General features: G+C 29.0%; 1 protein-coding gene across 2 annotated transcripts; it reads left to right on the forward strand.

Moving 5' to 3' along the window:
• The first annotated feature begins 4,776 nt into the window (after nucleotides 1–4,776).
• LOC8270391 (peptidyl-prolyl cis-trans isomerase CYP23) lies at nucleotides 4,777–9,243 on the forward strand. 2 transcript variants are annotated; one of them, XM_002520060.4, is made up of 9 exons: nucleotides 4,777–4,981; nucleotides 5,081–5,194; nucleotides 5,294–5,442; nucleotides 6,359–6,431; nucleotides 6,513–6,602; nucleotides 7,041–7,080; nucleotides 8,667–8,749; nucleotides 8,830–8,894; nucleotides 8,986–9,243. In XM_002520060.4, the coding sequence occupies exons 1-8, from the start codon at nucleotides 4,883–4,885 to the stop codon at nucleotides 8,848–8,850; spliced, it is 669 nt and encodes a 222-aa protein (XP_002520106.1). In that variant the 5' UTR covers nucleotides 4,777–4,882; the 3' UTR covers nucleotides 8,851–8,894; nucleotides 8,986–9,243. The 2 variants fall into 2 exon arrangements, with proteins under 2 accessions (XP_002520106.1, XP_025013305.1); XM_025157537.2 differs by having other exon boundaries at nucleotides 8,830–9,243.
• Nucleotides 9,244–17,148: the final 7,905 nt, after the last annotated feature.

Genomic DNA, 17,148 nt, shown 5'->3' on the forward strand with positions numbered 1-17,148 from the left:
TATGTTTAAAAATATATGAATATGATTAAAATATATTTATATTTGAAATTATCTGAATTTATTTAAATGTTATTTTTATTATTTAAATATATTTTAAATTCTAATAGTAATATTATTTAAATTTGATAAAAAATTTATTTAATATGTAATTATTAAATAGATAACGAGTATTCTATTTATTAAATATTTATTTATATAAATATTCAGATAATTAAAGAAATATCAATTTATAAATTTGTTTATAAAAATTAAATTATAAAATATATTAATAAAAATTTAATAAAATATAAAATTATAAAATCTAAAAATATAGTTTTAAATAAAATTTTATAATCTTAATTTTTTATTATTTTATATTATATACATAATATATATGTATGTCATTTAAATGGATATTAGGTATCAAATTTGGGTAACATAAACTTTAAGGTCAAATTCGATCCGATCTTTGACATGTATATTATAACTTAATCTCAAATTTATTTATAATTATTTATATATGTCCTATTAGGATTTAATCTGGTCGGAAATACTCGTCCAAAATATAGAGAATATTAATTTCCATTTATTCTTACTTTTATTTGGCCAAATATCTATTTATGCTTATCAATTTTGATTATTTAATGAGTTTAACACACTAACTTTTGTCGTAATCTAAATAACATTTCAATTTTTTAATTATATTTGATATTTTTTATTATTTATCTTCATTTAATATATTCATATGTATTGTATAAAGGTGTTTAAATATTTTTAAAATCTAAACTTTAGATACATGTAAGGTTAAATTAAAAGTAAAAAATATCTAAATATTTTAAAAAGTAAAATTCAAATGCTTATTAAATTAAATTAAAATATTAAACTGAGTAATCAATAAAAAACCAGAAGTGTATTAGGTGTTTTTGTTTTTATTACTTTTATATTGTTTTCTTAAATGATGATATTAGAATGTTAACTATCCTGATGGAGTTTCGTCTTCCTTACCCATAAAGTTTAATCGGTTCCTCATATATGATTATTTAGTGCAAAAATTAAAAAGGTTGCCTGCAAATTTGATGGTAGCGAGAAATGTTACCAATAAATGAGTGCTTCCTATTTTTATTCTGTGTATGTGTGTTTTTTTTTTATAAATAAAATAATTATGCGAAAGCAACAAATTCTAAAACATCAACTTAATGGCAGCAATATTTCCAAAGGAGCATCATCGCCACACTCTTTTCATCTCATGATCATAGTTTTAAGGTATTTTAAACTTCAACTAAAATTCTTTATCAAATAACTATGTTGAGTAAAAGCAGAACCTAATCAAATGGTTTGATAAGCAAAAGCAGAACCTAATTAATGTGTTACAATACAACAAAATTAAAGATGTATTATTTGGCGTAAAAAGAAATTGTTGGTGAAGATTTATCTATTTCTAAAACTCCATAATTTGTTGGATTCTACTTCCTAGTTATGAGTTTTGTTTTATTGACTTAATATTTCTTATATATAAAAGCACATATGTCAAATAAGTAAATTATTATTCCTATATATTCATATATTCTTACATATTGATTTTACTTTGATATTTGTATTACTTTCACACATATTTTTTTTTTTATATTTAATCTTATACATTTAGGATTAAGCTAATTCATAATTCTATAGTTTCTTTTCATTGGTTTATTTTTTAATAAGTTATTTTTAATTAAATAATATTTTAAAAATAGTATTTTGATTTTTTTGAGTATTATATGAATCAAAATATTATTAAAAAATATTACATTATTAATCTAATTATATAATAATTTTTAATTCTAAATAATATTATATCCATTATATATATAATTAACAAATTAAAAATATATAATTTATTTGATATATATATATTAAATTTCTCATACATAAATTTTTTGTAATATATATTATTTTTTAGCACATAAATATTATTGATGTATAATCCTTATTTTTATTATATAATTAATAGTTAATTTTTTATTAATTTTAATTATAAAAATATTTTATTATATTTTTAGTTTAATATTAACTAATGTATTAATTCTAATTATATAATATTTATAATTATTAACGATAAAATAGTTTTATATTTATTGTACGGATACAACATTCAAATAACAAGTTTTACTAAAAACAACACATGTAAATATTTTAAATTACTATTATTTTTTTATTTTATCGATTCTCTTATAAATTTATTTTATATTATTATCTATAATTGAAATGACAGCAATAATTATATAAAACACAAATAAAGAACTGATTATATTAATAAATTGCGCCGTAATACTTGTTAATGCTTATCAAATCACGTGGTTTAGTGGCCATATAACCATCTGTCAATCAATTAGAACACGAAATTGAAAAGACTTGCAAAAAGAGAGATAAGAAAAAACAGTGGGGGGGAGGGGGGGCCTGAAAAAGGTAATTTGGGCGAATTTTTAAGCTTTTGTTAGTCGGTTGATTGGATAGATTAGTCTGCGTGGAGCTAAAATTATGTTCAAAACTGAACTTTATTGAATCCGTGTGCTCTACACTCCCCTCCTCTTTAACTTCTTCCTGTACTGAGTTGAAAACTCACAAACTTGCTTTACCCTTTATTTTCTTCTTCATGTCATGTGATCATATCTTTCCATGTTTCCCTCTCTTCCAAGAACATGGTAGGCTGCTGCTAGGGTGGTGGTGGTGTTGTTTTTTTTTTTTTTTTTCTTAAAGGTAGCAATTGATTGTATATTATGAAAGAAATCATACACTCTAGATGTTGATTGGCCAACAACTACAAAAGCATTATGTTCCAAGATCAAACCTAAGCCACAAATTAGAGGAAATGAAACTGTTACCCATCTTCAAGTCTAATTTTTGAACTGTTCTAATTTGAAATAATAATTTTAAAGAAAAAGAAGAAGAAAATATTCGGCTAGAACCCATGTTCAAGATTTTGTTAGTCTGATTAGATGTTGGAATTGGATTGGAATTAAGGAAAGATGGAAAGCAATAGAATCAGGTTCTATAACAAGGAAGAATAATTAAAAAGAAAAATTTGATAATTATTGATTTTGATTGATAACAAATAGTGCAATTAATGCCCCCCAGAAAGAAATTGCAAAGGATTGGAATAAATACTACACCCATCATTGCTGGCCAAAACTTCATCACAGATCCTTGCTTTCTAGGCACTGGCCATTAGCTCTCTCTCTCTCTCTCTCCTTACCTTACTTGAGAAGCAATATGCACTCATGCATAGGTAAGTTAGTACCCTTTTTTTCTATTCTTTTTTAGGCTACAATTATGCTATAGAATTAGAATCTAAAAGCCCACGACATACAAAAAGAAAATAAAGAAAAAGTACCATTCAGATGTACATGTAACATGGACTTTTACAGTTCCAATGGAACTAGACATTTTTGTGTTATTTCTGTACGAATTGGGTTCTTTTGATCACACTAAAAAGATTAGGAATAAAAAAAGAAAGAAAGAGAGATTAATGGTGAACACTGTTTGGGAGTCCACTTGGAGGGAATGGAATCGATAAAGACTGTCAAATTGGAGTTTGAATGGATGCTAATGATTCAGGTGCTTGGGATCGATGGAACTAAAATCCTTCCCAATTAACTTTTGTTCAATGATCATTTCATTATGGAATGTTACGATCAATATCTTCATTCACCAACAGTACAGTACTTACTGTAATTTCTTTTTTTGTCCCTTTTTGAAGTTGCTATTTTGTGGCTTACGGCTCCTCGTTGAACTGACTTTAGAAGGGGATTATTCATTGATGATTTTTTTTTTAAATGGAGGAATAAATAAGTTAAGAGGAACAATCGGAGAATTTTTTTTTCTTTTTAAAATAAAGGAGTCTTGAAAGAAACACAAACACAACAGCACTACGTATTCGCTGCTAAATAGTATTCTAACAATTCTTGAACCTTATACGCAGATCTTTCCTCTTCCACTGCCCCGCAATGGCTTTTTCTCTAAATTTTTTTGAAAGTGCAGTGTATATAAACTTCTTTCATTTAACTATAATAAACGGGTTTAATTTGGTTTTAGCAAGGGGTTTTGCTTAGTCCTCTTTGTAGCTGTCTTATATCAGCCTTTGCCTTATTCAGCAGTCCATAATTCTCATCGGGCAATGGCCTTACGAGGCATTTTCACATCAAAGTTTTTGCTAAGCCTGTTATGAGTTTATGTATAATTTGTAGTGAATTAAAAAGGAATTGTTTTTAATTGGTCTCATAATTTAGCGTCGAATCAAATGGCAGGCCTTTTGATTTTTAAATAGCACATGAATTTGTTACTAGCTCTATAACTTGTTTGTATATAGGAGTAATACAATTGTTTTTTTCATGAAAAGTAATTACAGTGCAAAAGAACTGTATATATATATATATAAAATCGTTTAAATACAAAAGTGCAAACTACAGAACATGTTTTTGTACTTTTCTTGTTTTCTATTTATTTCCTTTCATTAAAAGTATGGATCAATATTATTTTCAATTTCTTAAACCCAAATGGCTATTTCTTTTTATTTTTTTTTGCCTCCTATTGAAATTTCAATATAAGGTTTTTCTTTTTCTCTCCTCTTAAAAGGAAAAAAAAAAGGTTTTCTTTTTCCTTTAAAATAAATATTAAAGTTGCAAAAATGACAAAAGGAGCTGGCCTTTTTATTGGGCTGTACATGAGGCCTGCTACTTCTACACGTAAATTCCATATCTCTTGGGCAAGTCCACATAATCCCTGGCCCCGCCCACATTCTTAGCAAAGTTCAGATTATCTATTTATTTATTTATTTATTTTAAAATTCCCGAATCCGGATACTGCTCGTTGACACTAAAAGCTCTACTAGTTGCAGATCTGGCGCCAAAATTAAAAAAAAGGAAAAATGTGGATTGCCGGTTGGCTCTGCTTAGTATTCGCCGCTGCTATTAGCGCCGCCTCATCGGAGGATCCCGAGCTTGGTTCTGCTCGTGTCGTTTTCCAGGTGCAATTTAGTTCTTTAATGGCGAAGAGCTACTAATCATATTTGTATCTCAATTTTTTTTATCGATTTTAATGTATTTTTGGTTTTGCCTAATCGTAGACTAACTATGGAGATATAGAGTTCGGATTTTACCCTAATGTGGCGCCACAAACTGTAGAGCACATTTACAAGCTGGTTCGACTTGGATGCTATAATACGAATCATTTCTTTCGGGTAATTAATTTAAATAAATTAATTGATAAAAAGAAGACCTAGAAAAAGGAAATGTATTGATTGATAAAAGTGTAGTAATTTTGGATAAATGATGGTTAGGTGGATAAAGGATTTGTTGCACAAGTGGCAGATGTAGTAGGAGGAAGATCAGCTCCAATGAACGAAGAGCAAAGAAAAGAGGCTCAAAAAACTGTAATTGGTGAATTTAGTCATGTTAAGCATGTTAGAGGCATACTTTCTATGGGCAGGTCATTAAGCTTATTTTTGTATAATGATTTCCATTTCTTTTTATGTATAATAATGAAATCACTCATGAGGTTCTTTGTTTGTCTAGTGTGTTCTTGCTAGTCTTTTGATTTTTTAGGTGTTGTTTACTTTTTTTTTATAATAAAGTTACTTTTGAATTCTCCGTTTTTACTAGGGCTAAGGCTGTAAAGCCTCATTTTAATATCATATGTTTTATCAATTAAACAGTTTTCTGTTCAGAGCTAATTCAAATAATATACAATCTTTGATTCTAATTTCTGCTCAAGGATAAAGAATGATGAGTAAGGTTCTACTATTAGGTGTTTTGGATGAAATTTTCAACAGTTCCAGCACTAAAGTATTCATATTACCTCGAGATTTATAAATTTGTGGTTTAACTTGATTATTATTATTATTTACTAGTCTTTCTATAATCTCTCTTCTTGCATCTTGTTTGGCTACAAGTTATTTTGGGGTCTTGAGAACATAGAATTTAATTGTTATGGTACAGTGGAGCAGCTTCTTTGCATTGTTTAGTTGGAACAAAAAAATTGTTTGTCTGGGATGTAATATTTCTCTTAGGATTGCATATGTGATGATGTAGATGCAAAAGCACAAGACCACATTGGATGAACTAAAAATGATAAAAGTTATTCTATCCTAATGTACAGTAATGTATTCTATTCTCTACGTATGTTAACTTCTTCAATGTTATCAAATATGAAAACATCAGAACCCCAAAAATTTAAAGTATCAAAACAAACAGATGTAAAGTTTTTGTGACTTAGATTCTATGCTTTTTGCTCATAGTTGGTTTGAATGTCCGTATATTCTAATATGGATCATAGATTGCTAGGATTAAATCTGTTATAGTAACCGGTTTAATATACTGATATAGTTATATTTTTCTTAATGTAGATATTCTGATCCAAATAGTGCATCATCTTCATTCTCAATACTTCTGGGAGATGCCCCTCATCTTGATGGTCAGGTATGCTGGTTTGACCTGCCAAACATTGTACCAACGCTCATTCACCATGTCAATCTAACGTAAAAGTGTTAATCTCTTCAGTATGCAATATTTGGTAAAGTTACTAAAGGGGATGATACTCTTTCAAAGCTTGAGCAAGTCCCTACTCATCGTGAGGGAATTTTTGTGATGGTACGCTCCTTGTTCGCTTTCTGTCTAACCATGCTCAGTAGAATGGTGTGGGATTTAGAAATGGCATGATTATTATCGTGTCTTAAAGGCGAAAACCTAATATAAGAAACACATGCAGACTCTGAAATCTATGCTATCACAAAATTTTATTTCCTTACATTTAATGAAATTTCTGCAATTGGGAAATTTCAGACAACAGTAGAACTTTAGAGAAAGAAACCAGTAATGGGCATCTATCATATATGAGCTGTTTCTTAATCTATCTATTATCTCTGTTCATGACTTCATGCCATTACAAGTGCTTTTGTTCATATTCTTGCGTGTTATTAATTTTATTGACTTGGAAATATCACCGATGCAGCTACTGCTTTCTCAGAACTGAGCTTATTCCTCTCCTTTTCTTTTTTCTGGATTTCTTTTTTCCCTCTCTTTCTTCAGCCAACTGAGCGTATCACAATTCTTTCCTCATACTACTATGGTAAGCATTAAGCAGGTTGTATTTTCTAGCATTTCATTTTAGTACTTTCTATATCTTTTTATAATTATGAATAATACTCTAAGAAGATTTAACAAATGCTTTCCCCCCTAGCTTGAGGACCCTTTTCACCCTTCCCAAGGATTCTGTAAGTTGTTCTTGCTCAAGGTTAACTATTTTCATTATTGAAGTGGCATTGTCTATTGGAAAGCAGTTTAGGAAATCATGATTCTGGGATTTTATTCCCCAAATACCATTTTGAGTTAGGGTGGGATAATCTTTGGAGAATCCTTTGTAATGCCTAGTGAAACTCCTTGTTGAATTTGAGAATACTGTTCAAATATCTACTTGGGATGTGGGTTTTATTTGCTGGCGGGATCCTTATATATATTCATGCATATATATCCTAGTTGCTGAGTGGAAATTTGCAAAAAGTATAAATTAAATAGGAAAAATGGAATTAGTTATATGGGTTCTTGAGCTCCCTGATACTCCTCTACTGATGCACGATTTATTGGTTTCTTGACGAAACTTATACCCCGTAGTGATGGTACTTTTGTTTGCATTGTGTTCAGTACAAATCTATACTTGTATGTCATTCATGCTTTTGTATGAAAATATTGGGACCTTATCACCTTGCGATTAGGAAGCAATGTTTGATCACATGTGGCCACTTAGGTTCTGAAGCATGTTCCTAACAGCTATCGTTCAGTGTTTATGAATGGCAAAGTATTTATGTAGTACCGTTAACAACCGACACAGGCCATGATTAGGGGAGTTATAGTCATGAAATAAGAAACAAGTGTAGTTGGTTTATGCCGGGCATCTGATATGTCATCTTTCTTCTAAACTTAATTAATGTGTTTTAAGGAGTGGTTATATTTTACATTGCCAGAAGTGGTCAATTATTCATAACGTTATGATGGCGATGTTGGTTAGTTTGGCTGGTAACTAGACAATACAATTCGCAAGCAAATAATTGGAAGGAACCTTGAGCTCTAAAATCTTATTAAAATTGAGCTACAGCAACCCTGTGCACTAGGAACCCTGAGCTCTTAAATATGAAAATCTAGTAAACAGCAAATCAGTACATCGAAAATAGATTCTTGCCTTTAGTATTAAGGACTAGTTTCTTCTCATTGTGTAATTGAGTTGAGGGAGAAAGTCACATGAAGAAAGAGGGAAAGAGAAGGGAAACTTCTCTATATGTGCATGTTCATTTGCCTGCAAAGAAGTTTATATGCATTTCTGGACAGAAAAGAATTACTGATTTATTTATATAAATAAAATACCTTAAACTGCAGGTAACTGAAATGTTATTTTTGTGAGAGAGCACAAGGTGTCATTCATGTAGCAGTAAATGGCTTAGGATTTGATAACATCATAAATAGGGGTGTACCTATTCTCTACCCTTAATTATTTATGCTATCTGTCATAATCAGTCAAACTGGCTACTTTCTACCTATTGCTTAATTATATTTATTCAAAGGCTTCGAGACATTACTGGCTCCATAAGCAGGTTTAAAGCTGTCTTATATCATCTTGAATACAATTAGTTACTAAATCTCTTGCTCTCGTGGTGCTTTTAGATGCAGTGATAGAGACATGTGAAGAGGAAAGATCGATTTTGAGACGAAGACTTGCTGCATCTGCCATTGAAATTGAGAGACAGGTAATTGCAAATTTTAGTGAACTTGGAATACATGTAATCTTTTCTGAACAATCTTGGCTTTTTTCTGTGAAAATATGTAGAGGATGAAATGCTTTCCATGATTTCATCAGCAAGATCTGGATCAGCAAGAACTACTACAGTTAATGTAAGTTATATAGCTCTTGTGATACTTGTACATGTTCAAAAATAAATGTAATTATTATTAACCAAAGAAACCATTTTACAACCTTTTCAAGCGTTCTAAGCTGCCTTCGGGACTAAACAATTTCTGGAGGCCGTTGCCTTCGGGACTAAACAATTTCTGGAGGCCGTTTTGTGTTGTCACGAGTTTGTCTCAGATATAAGATGCTAGAAATGTTACCACTATGTAAGAGACTAGCTCAAACAAACCCATGTTTAATTTGTTAATGCTGAATGAGATTGTAGCATTTTGGAGCCTGAGTTGGATAATAATTCTTGATGATATGGCCTAGATCTGTTGCATCTGGTACTCATGATTGACTACTGCCAAATTTTAGCTGTTTTACACACAAAATATCAGTTAATATTTTTATATAAATCTATAGTATGTGGTAAATTATTTTAAGCGACAAGAGTCAAAAGGGAATAAATTAGTGGATTTAATTTTGAACTAATAGGAGATGGAGAAAGCTAATTGAGCATTAGATAAATAAACGAGTATGAGATACATATTGAGGGACGTTAGACAGCTAAATTGAACATAAGAAAATTTTGAGTTATTTTCTGGTTGAAATGAATTCGGAGAAAGCTGAGTTGAAAAGAATCTTTTTTAAAGTAATTTCCTGATAAATCAATACAGGGAAAGGTGATATGAACATTACATGAGATACATGTTATTAAGGAAACCTGGCATACAGCTAAATCCAAAATAGTTGGACGGAACTCGCATTTTCATTGGTGAAGTTTGTTTAGCATGAATCATTGACTTTAGGTACTCAGGGCCCTACAATAATATGGCATTAATTCTCACATGGATGATCAGGTGCAGGGAGCTATGCTTAAGAGACAATGATTATGACTACCTTTCATTAACCGTTTAGTCTGTCTGCATTATTGTTTTCACGACATAATATCATCATAATATGAACATAGTTTTAATTTCCAACTCACTAAAACATAACATGTGCTGCCTGCCTCAGGTGAAACCAGACTGAGTTTGTAATTAGTTGAATAGAATTGGATTTTCTTGTCCTTGATGATGCTTACAATATGCTGAATCGCTGTCGTTGTTTGTTTGTTTGTTATTGTTTTTAAGCGTTTTATTATTAATTTTCTTAGGATATCATATGAAACTGCACTAAATTATCAACGAGTGGATCTCAGTGTCTTAGTTATTGCATCATGTTGTCCTACATTTAGGGAATGGACTGAGTTGCTAGAGAAAGCAGAAGTTTTGCATATGATAAGTTATGAAAATGGTGGCGCATCTGCTTAAATGCAGTTGGTGCAAACTGTAGCCTTGCCTTGTTTTTTAAATGACTTGCACGTACATGATGCATATGCTACGAGTTTGAGTTTATTATCAGGTACAATGAAGGGAAGCAAAAGGCACATGCTGTATGGCATTTACTATAAATTTTACCCCTGATCATGTGGCTCCCATCTGATAAATGACTCCCGTCATTTAGTGGTTTATACCTGATTTTTTTGACGGTGTTTCAGTCGTAGGATGCATCCCTTCAAGATTTTCACGAAACAGAGGGAAACAAAACATACCACATGGCTCAAAAGAGCCGCACAATGTCTAGGCAAAAATCCTTTTAGTGTTAAAATTTTTAATAGTAATAAAAGGCGCGTTTGTTTTTTGGTTTTTTCTTTTCTTTTCTTAAAACCTAAAGAAAAAGGGAAATTTATTTTGGAAATTTTTTTAAGAGAAATAGAATTCAGGAGTTTAACCTGTGGCCTCAATACATTACAAATTAAACCCTTAGCCAATTACACCATGAAGTATTTGTTCTATAAACCCTTGCCCAATTACATTAAATAAGCAGTACCTTAGGTCGCTTAACCATTGTTTTCTATTTTGAATTTCTTTAACCGCATAGATTTTCTGTAGATATAAAGGGTTTGTTGCGTGGTCGGAAGTTTAACGAATTGACGCCACCTTATGCGATTGAGCAATTGTTTACATTTGTAACATGTGCTGATCCCTTCCAATCCAAATTCATTCTTACCTCTTCTTGTCCTTTAATATAAATCCAAAATGAATGTTTGAAAATGACCTTTTTTTCTTCACATCCTTCAAAAGATAAAAGGCAAATTAAATTATATAGTAATTCTTGCCCAAAAAAAATAGGACTTAATTTATTATTATTATTATTATTATTGTGATGTAAAGTAATAAACACACACTTGGTGGAGAAATACTAGTAAAAATAACTTAGAGAATGAGTACTCCACCTACCATCAGTGATTATATATGTTAATTATAGAATTTATGCAGGTCCTTATTCTTTTTCCTCCCTCAAAGTAAAAAAATTATATGTATGTGTGTAATACTTACAATGCGCATTAATGGAGGGTAATATAAAAGAAAAAGAAGTAAATAGATGAAGAATTAATTTTAATCGTGTTTTCGTAAATAAATTTTTTTTAGAAGGGACAGAGAATTGAATGAGAATTATTATCATTGTAAAAGTTGAATTTGATTACTCCAATTTGGAATTCAACTTATAAAAAGAAATTAAAATATAATAATTATTTTTTATATCTATAATTGTAATTAAAAAAATTCCAAATTAATGAATTTCCTTCACTTCCTTTTAATGAAAATTTTAATGTAACTAAATATAATAGGATAAATATTTTCTGTTTTCTTTCCTCTAAAATATTTTTCCTTTTTTTCCCCTCTTTATTGCCATATGTAATATTAGGCTGCATGGTTAGATTTGCGTCATACATCAATACCCAAAATTAGAGACAATGGCTTTAAGTACTACAAATAACTAATACTACATCGATTTAAATTATGGGAAGTACTTTTTAAAAAAAATATATTTTTATGACCTTTTTTGTTATTTTTTTTTAATTTTATACGGTTGTTTTTTTAGAAAATTTTCAAAATAATATTAAAAATATATCTAAAAAATACTTAAAAAGATATTAATTTTAACTTATATTCCTATAAATTTAATTTTTATTTTATATCTTTCTTTTTTATTTTTTAGGATTTTGTCAGAAAAATATACTAAAAGTATATCTAAGAGAGACCGAAATGATTTTATTTTAATATGTATTATTATGAAATCAGCCAAATGAAGTAGATTTATTCTTCTTATTTTATATTTTTATGTTTGGTATTTATGGATTGAATGATATTATATATATTTTTTAGCAACTATTATATTATGATGACATGAAGATATGTATTTCAAAAAATATACCATAATATATTAAAATACAATTAAAAATACATTAAGATATAATTGAATTAGAACTAAAATGTCATTTAATGGTACTAAAAATATACCTAAAAGGATACTGGCAAAATATCAAAAGGATACTATAGTAAAGTTTCAAAAGAATGTATAAACAAAATTCTCTTAAAGAAAAGGTTGTAAAAGAAAAAAAAAAAATTTTGCATCCCATCTTCTATTTATTTGTAAAAATAAATTTTTTATCAGAATAATTTTGCATCTCAATTTGAATGAGTAACAATAAATTTCTACCGAGCTCATAATTGTCTCAATATAATTTTATTATTATTATTATTATTGCGGAATATTAAGAGTACGAGCCTTCAAATTGGCATCTAATTATGGGAATATAATTTGCTGTTGAATACAAGTGATAGGCATGCAAAATGCTAAGAGAATGAGCAAGTCGACTATAATGAACATCCAACAATCGGAGACAATCAAAGTTATGTCTTCGGACATTCAAGTTGCAATTGTATTCTTTTAGGTTGAACCTAATATTCCAATACATTAAAACATTAGTGTTTCTTTTCCTTTTTGGTTAATAGTACTAAGATCTTCGAGAAAATGTTTCACATAACAACAAAATTTTCATATCCAAATAAAATGTTTTAACTCGATTAATTTAAGAACAATTGAAGATTAACTTTTTCCTTTCCCAATTCGTTTGTCATTGGTCCATGGTTCTCTCATTCAGAAATAATTAGGTATTGATTTTAATGTTTTATTTACTCTTTTCTATGCATTTAATATTAGCGGGATTTGAGTAATTTTTATATATAATATTCTTTATTAAATGGTAATTAATTTGATAATATTCTTTTCTACAAAATTCAGCTGCAATGAAAGTAGAAGCATTTAATTCAATAAGTCTTCTAAGGTTGGCTTAGTGGCGGAAAAACAAAAACAAAGTCTTGTATAACCCATCAGAAAAAAGAAAAAAAAAAAGAATATTAAATGTACCCACAAAAAATTATGGATTCCCAAAATTCCTAAGTAAGAGCAATTAAAATCAAAGAGATAATTAGTTAGTGTGGTAATGACGATTTGCAGAAATACCTTAATGACATGAGTTAGCAGATGGCTTAGAATTTGGATGTGCAATGACAGCAGCCCCACCATGCACAAGAATACAAAAAAATTCTTTAGTACTTATAAGCAAAATATAATATCTATTATAACATTAACAAACTAAAAAAATATAAGACATTATTTCCGTTAAGAGAAACATTAGTGGCCCTTTGAAAAGGTAATTTCAGTTTAGTTAAAAATGTATGCTTTAAGATAAGAATTATAAAATATCCACTGCATGTACAACTTTCCTAAAATAGAGGCTAGAACCAATGCTGATGAAGCAAGTAATGTTCTAAGCTATAATAGAAATGACATTTCATATATATTATTCGTAGTAAATAGGATAAACAACTCGGGGAATAATTTTTTTATCATTTAAAAATGATTATTATTATTATATCTTAGAACAATTAGGGGAATAATATCACCCCATCACTATTTATAATTTTCATACAATAGATTTAACCCTATGATTAGTCTGTCTATCAGTTTATTTTAATGATTTTAATATTTAACCATCTAGCTTAAGTGGTAAAAACTTTTTTATAACGGGCTGATTACCTCATATTATGTAATTTAGGGTGTGTTAGCCTTCTTTTCTTGAGTTACTCCCCCACTTTAAGTAATAAGTTTTAATGGTCTTATTCCTATTTAAAAATTTCTTAAGCATCAAATAAAGAAAGAGGAATAGTATATAGTATAAATAAATCTAATTTTAAACTTATCCTTTTTCCCCTTGAGGGTCATATGCAGAAGATATATCAGTAGGGGACTAAAAAAAACAAAAGTAACGAACTTTTGGCAAAAAAAGAGAAGACAAGCAAAGATGCTCATTTGTCCTTTAAAGAAAAAAACTAAAACTAACGAACTTTTGGCAAAAAGAAAAAGAAGAAGAAGCAAAGAACAGAGACATTATTTGCGGTAAGAATGGATATAGGGAGTCTGAATTCCGGAATTTTGGATTTTCAATCTCAACAATTTATCACTCGACGTAGACGTATGTTTTTAGCTATAATAAATAAATAATTTATAATTATTAATTTTAAAAAACTAAATATTAATATAAAACAGCCATACATATGGATGTGTTGCAGAATAAGGATGCATCACTTGACGCTATAAAATTGTCTCAATTCTGCAAAATGGGAACAAACTCACATGCCAAAAGAAATTTGAAGAATGTGATGGTTTCGCATTTAAACTACCTCTCATGGCTTGTTACATTGCTACGCCCATTGTCGGGTCAATTTTGTGATTTTTGACTTTACAGTGCCTGATACAGACAAAGCAACGCAACATGAGATTGCGCAGACACCCACATGATCTAATATTTGAATTGCCTTCACTGTTCCTATTCCTACACGGCAGCTCCTCTCTCTCTCTCTCTCTCTCTCTCTCTCTTTTTTCTTTTCTTTTTAAATTCTTATAGTTAATTTCTTCTTTTATCCTAGGTATCTTTTAAACGTTTATGGAGTTTTATCCTCCTTTTATGCCCATTCAAAGTTCCATTTAAAACTCAAATGTTTTATATTATTTTTCGAACCTTAATATATTCAAATTTCGATTGATATTTCTATCCCTTGTTCATTATTTTAAATTGAAGAATAGAACTGCTCTGAAATTGAGCAAAGCGATAAATTAAAATGATAGAGTAACACAGGAAATATGGAATCCTGGTAGTTAAAAGCTCGACAAACTAACCAATGTTTAGCCCCTCAGCGATGATCTTACATCATAATTCCATAAAAATGTGGTCTTAAGAGTATTAATTTTAATTTGTAATCAGTGCAGGTGATGTGTCTAAGTTAGTACTCACAAATGCACGAACCGTTCCTATAGTAACGGTAAGGTCACTACGAGGCCGATCTTTCAAGGAACTATGATACCACTTATTATAAAAACTAATTATCAACACAAAATAATAAATGTAAATCTAAACACTCTAAACCAATATTTTTGAGAGAATAATATTCATAAAGTAAAGTAACCAAACAATAAATAAATATACAATGCAAATGCAAATACTTATGACTTAAAACTATATGCTAAAGACAGTATTTAATCTAACCATTTACTTAATAATCTCTTTGTTTTACTTTAAGTCAAGATTCAATGAATGAGATGATGATGTGCATTTTTCTTTAGTTACTCAAACTAATGATGCAACTAAAGTTTCTTCGACCAATATAGATTGAACCAAAGTTGGCGTCTCTAATACATTCAACTCAAATATGTTCATAACAATTACTATTGTTAAATTAATATGATGGTTAACTAACAATGATAACTGAAACTAATAAAGATATGAAGGTAAAGAAATCCTTAATTAAATAAATAAATAACAAGATTGATACAAAAGTAAAAAGGCTAAACTAAATACTTATGAAAACTAGTCCAACATATTTAATCTAATGGTCATATGGTATTAAATAAAAAGATATAAAACAATAAAGTAAAAGTTCATTCTAGATCTAGAATTTCTTCAAGTAGGAAGATGATTGATCCCCACTCTCCACTTCTTGAAATATTATTTAAATCTTAAAAAGAGCAATGAAAACTAAATTAAAGTATTTATGGAATAACTATAGAGAAAATAATGGTAGATAGATATAGAAATCAGATAGGAGAGAGCTCTCATCCTCCTAGAACTAGGTTTATAGAGATATATATAAAGAAGAATTCTCCTCTAAATAAATCTCCTTAGAGATAAGTATACCAATATAAGTCTATTTGATAAATAAAAATATATGTATCCTTATCTCTACCAAGTATTATCCCATAAATAACTCTTAATATAAATCCTAAAAATTATACAAAATGACTAAAATGTCTCTTGGGCCTTATAATTTTTTTGCCAGGCTTTGCAAATAGCAGTCTATGTATCTTAATCTTGGGTTTTGACATGAACATGTCTAATTAAACTTCTTTTTAAATATTTAGCTCCATATTTTTCTCTCTTAACTAATATTACCCGAAAATAGACAATTAAGCTTAAGAGAGGTAAAAACACATATTTTCACCATATTATATATGAAAATCATATTATTAAAACTCTAAAATACCTAAAGATTTATATATAATTTAGACTTATCAGTAGTTCTCTTAACAATCGACAATTAATCTTATTTATACTAGTACTATTTGATGCGGAAATAAGTGATTCATATTCTATTTTGACTGTAAATCTTACATAGCCACAAAATAGCTAATAAATCTACTATAATACCGCTTTTACAATTTCCGGTTAAAAATACCACATTACTAAAAAATAATATTTTTGGTATTGGTTCGACTTAAATTTAAATATATTTGTGGATTCTAAACTTGGGCCATTACTTTCAACTCTTTATCACCAATTGAATTATTATTCACGATCAAGAATTCTAATTTATCATTAATTAATTCATTCACAGTTGGTGTCAATAAATAAATCTCTTTATTTATAGTACTTAAAAAAGTGATTCAATTAATAAACTTAACATGACATATCGGTTAGAAAAAATGAAAATTGGATATGGATGTTAACCTTGCAACTCTGAGTACTCTTTAAATTTCGCATTACTAAAATTCATTAATCTTTAACTTATTTTTCACATTAATGAAGTTTAATAAGATATACAAATAAAATTTCACACATATTTTTCTTCAAAACGCCAAACATAAAAATTAAATAAATCTCCACTGAATACTCTTTTATACTTTTATTTATGTCTTGGAGTCTAACTGAAGTATGAATTCATAACCTCAACCTTGCTGCACTGAAGATAAATAAAATAAAAATTAATGAATCATTAGGGATTTATGTGAGAGAAACATGTATGTTAGGAGATTGCCAAGATTATGGGATATGGAAGCAGCGTTTTGTTGGAAGTCTCAAGTTGGTCAATA

The sequence above is a fragment of the Ricinus communis genome, chromosome 1, assembly GCF_019578655.1.
Source record: "Ricinus communis isolate WT05 ecotype wild-type chromosome 1, ASM1957865v1, whole genome shotgun sequence".
Classification (NCBI taxonomy): domain Eukaryota; kingdom Viridiplantae; phylum Streptophyta; class Magnoliopsida; order Malpighiales; family Euphorbiaceae; genus Ricinus; species Ricinus communis.

Bases quoted from the DNA above. Each gene is read 5' to 3' on its own strand.
- LOC8270391 (XM_025157537.2), top strand. From the start codon at position 4,883: ATGTGGATTGCCGGTTGGCTCTGCTTAGTATTCGCCGCTGCTATTAGC. The intron at 5,195-5,293 runs GTAATTAATTTA...AATGATGGTTAG, and splicing joins ATACGAATCATTTCTTTCGG to GTGGATAAAGGATTTGTTGC. The intron at 6,432-6,512 runs GTATGCTGGTTT...TAATCTCTTCAG, and splicing joins CCCCTCATCTTGATGGTCAG to TATGCAATATTTGGTAAAGT.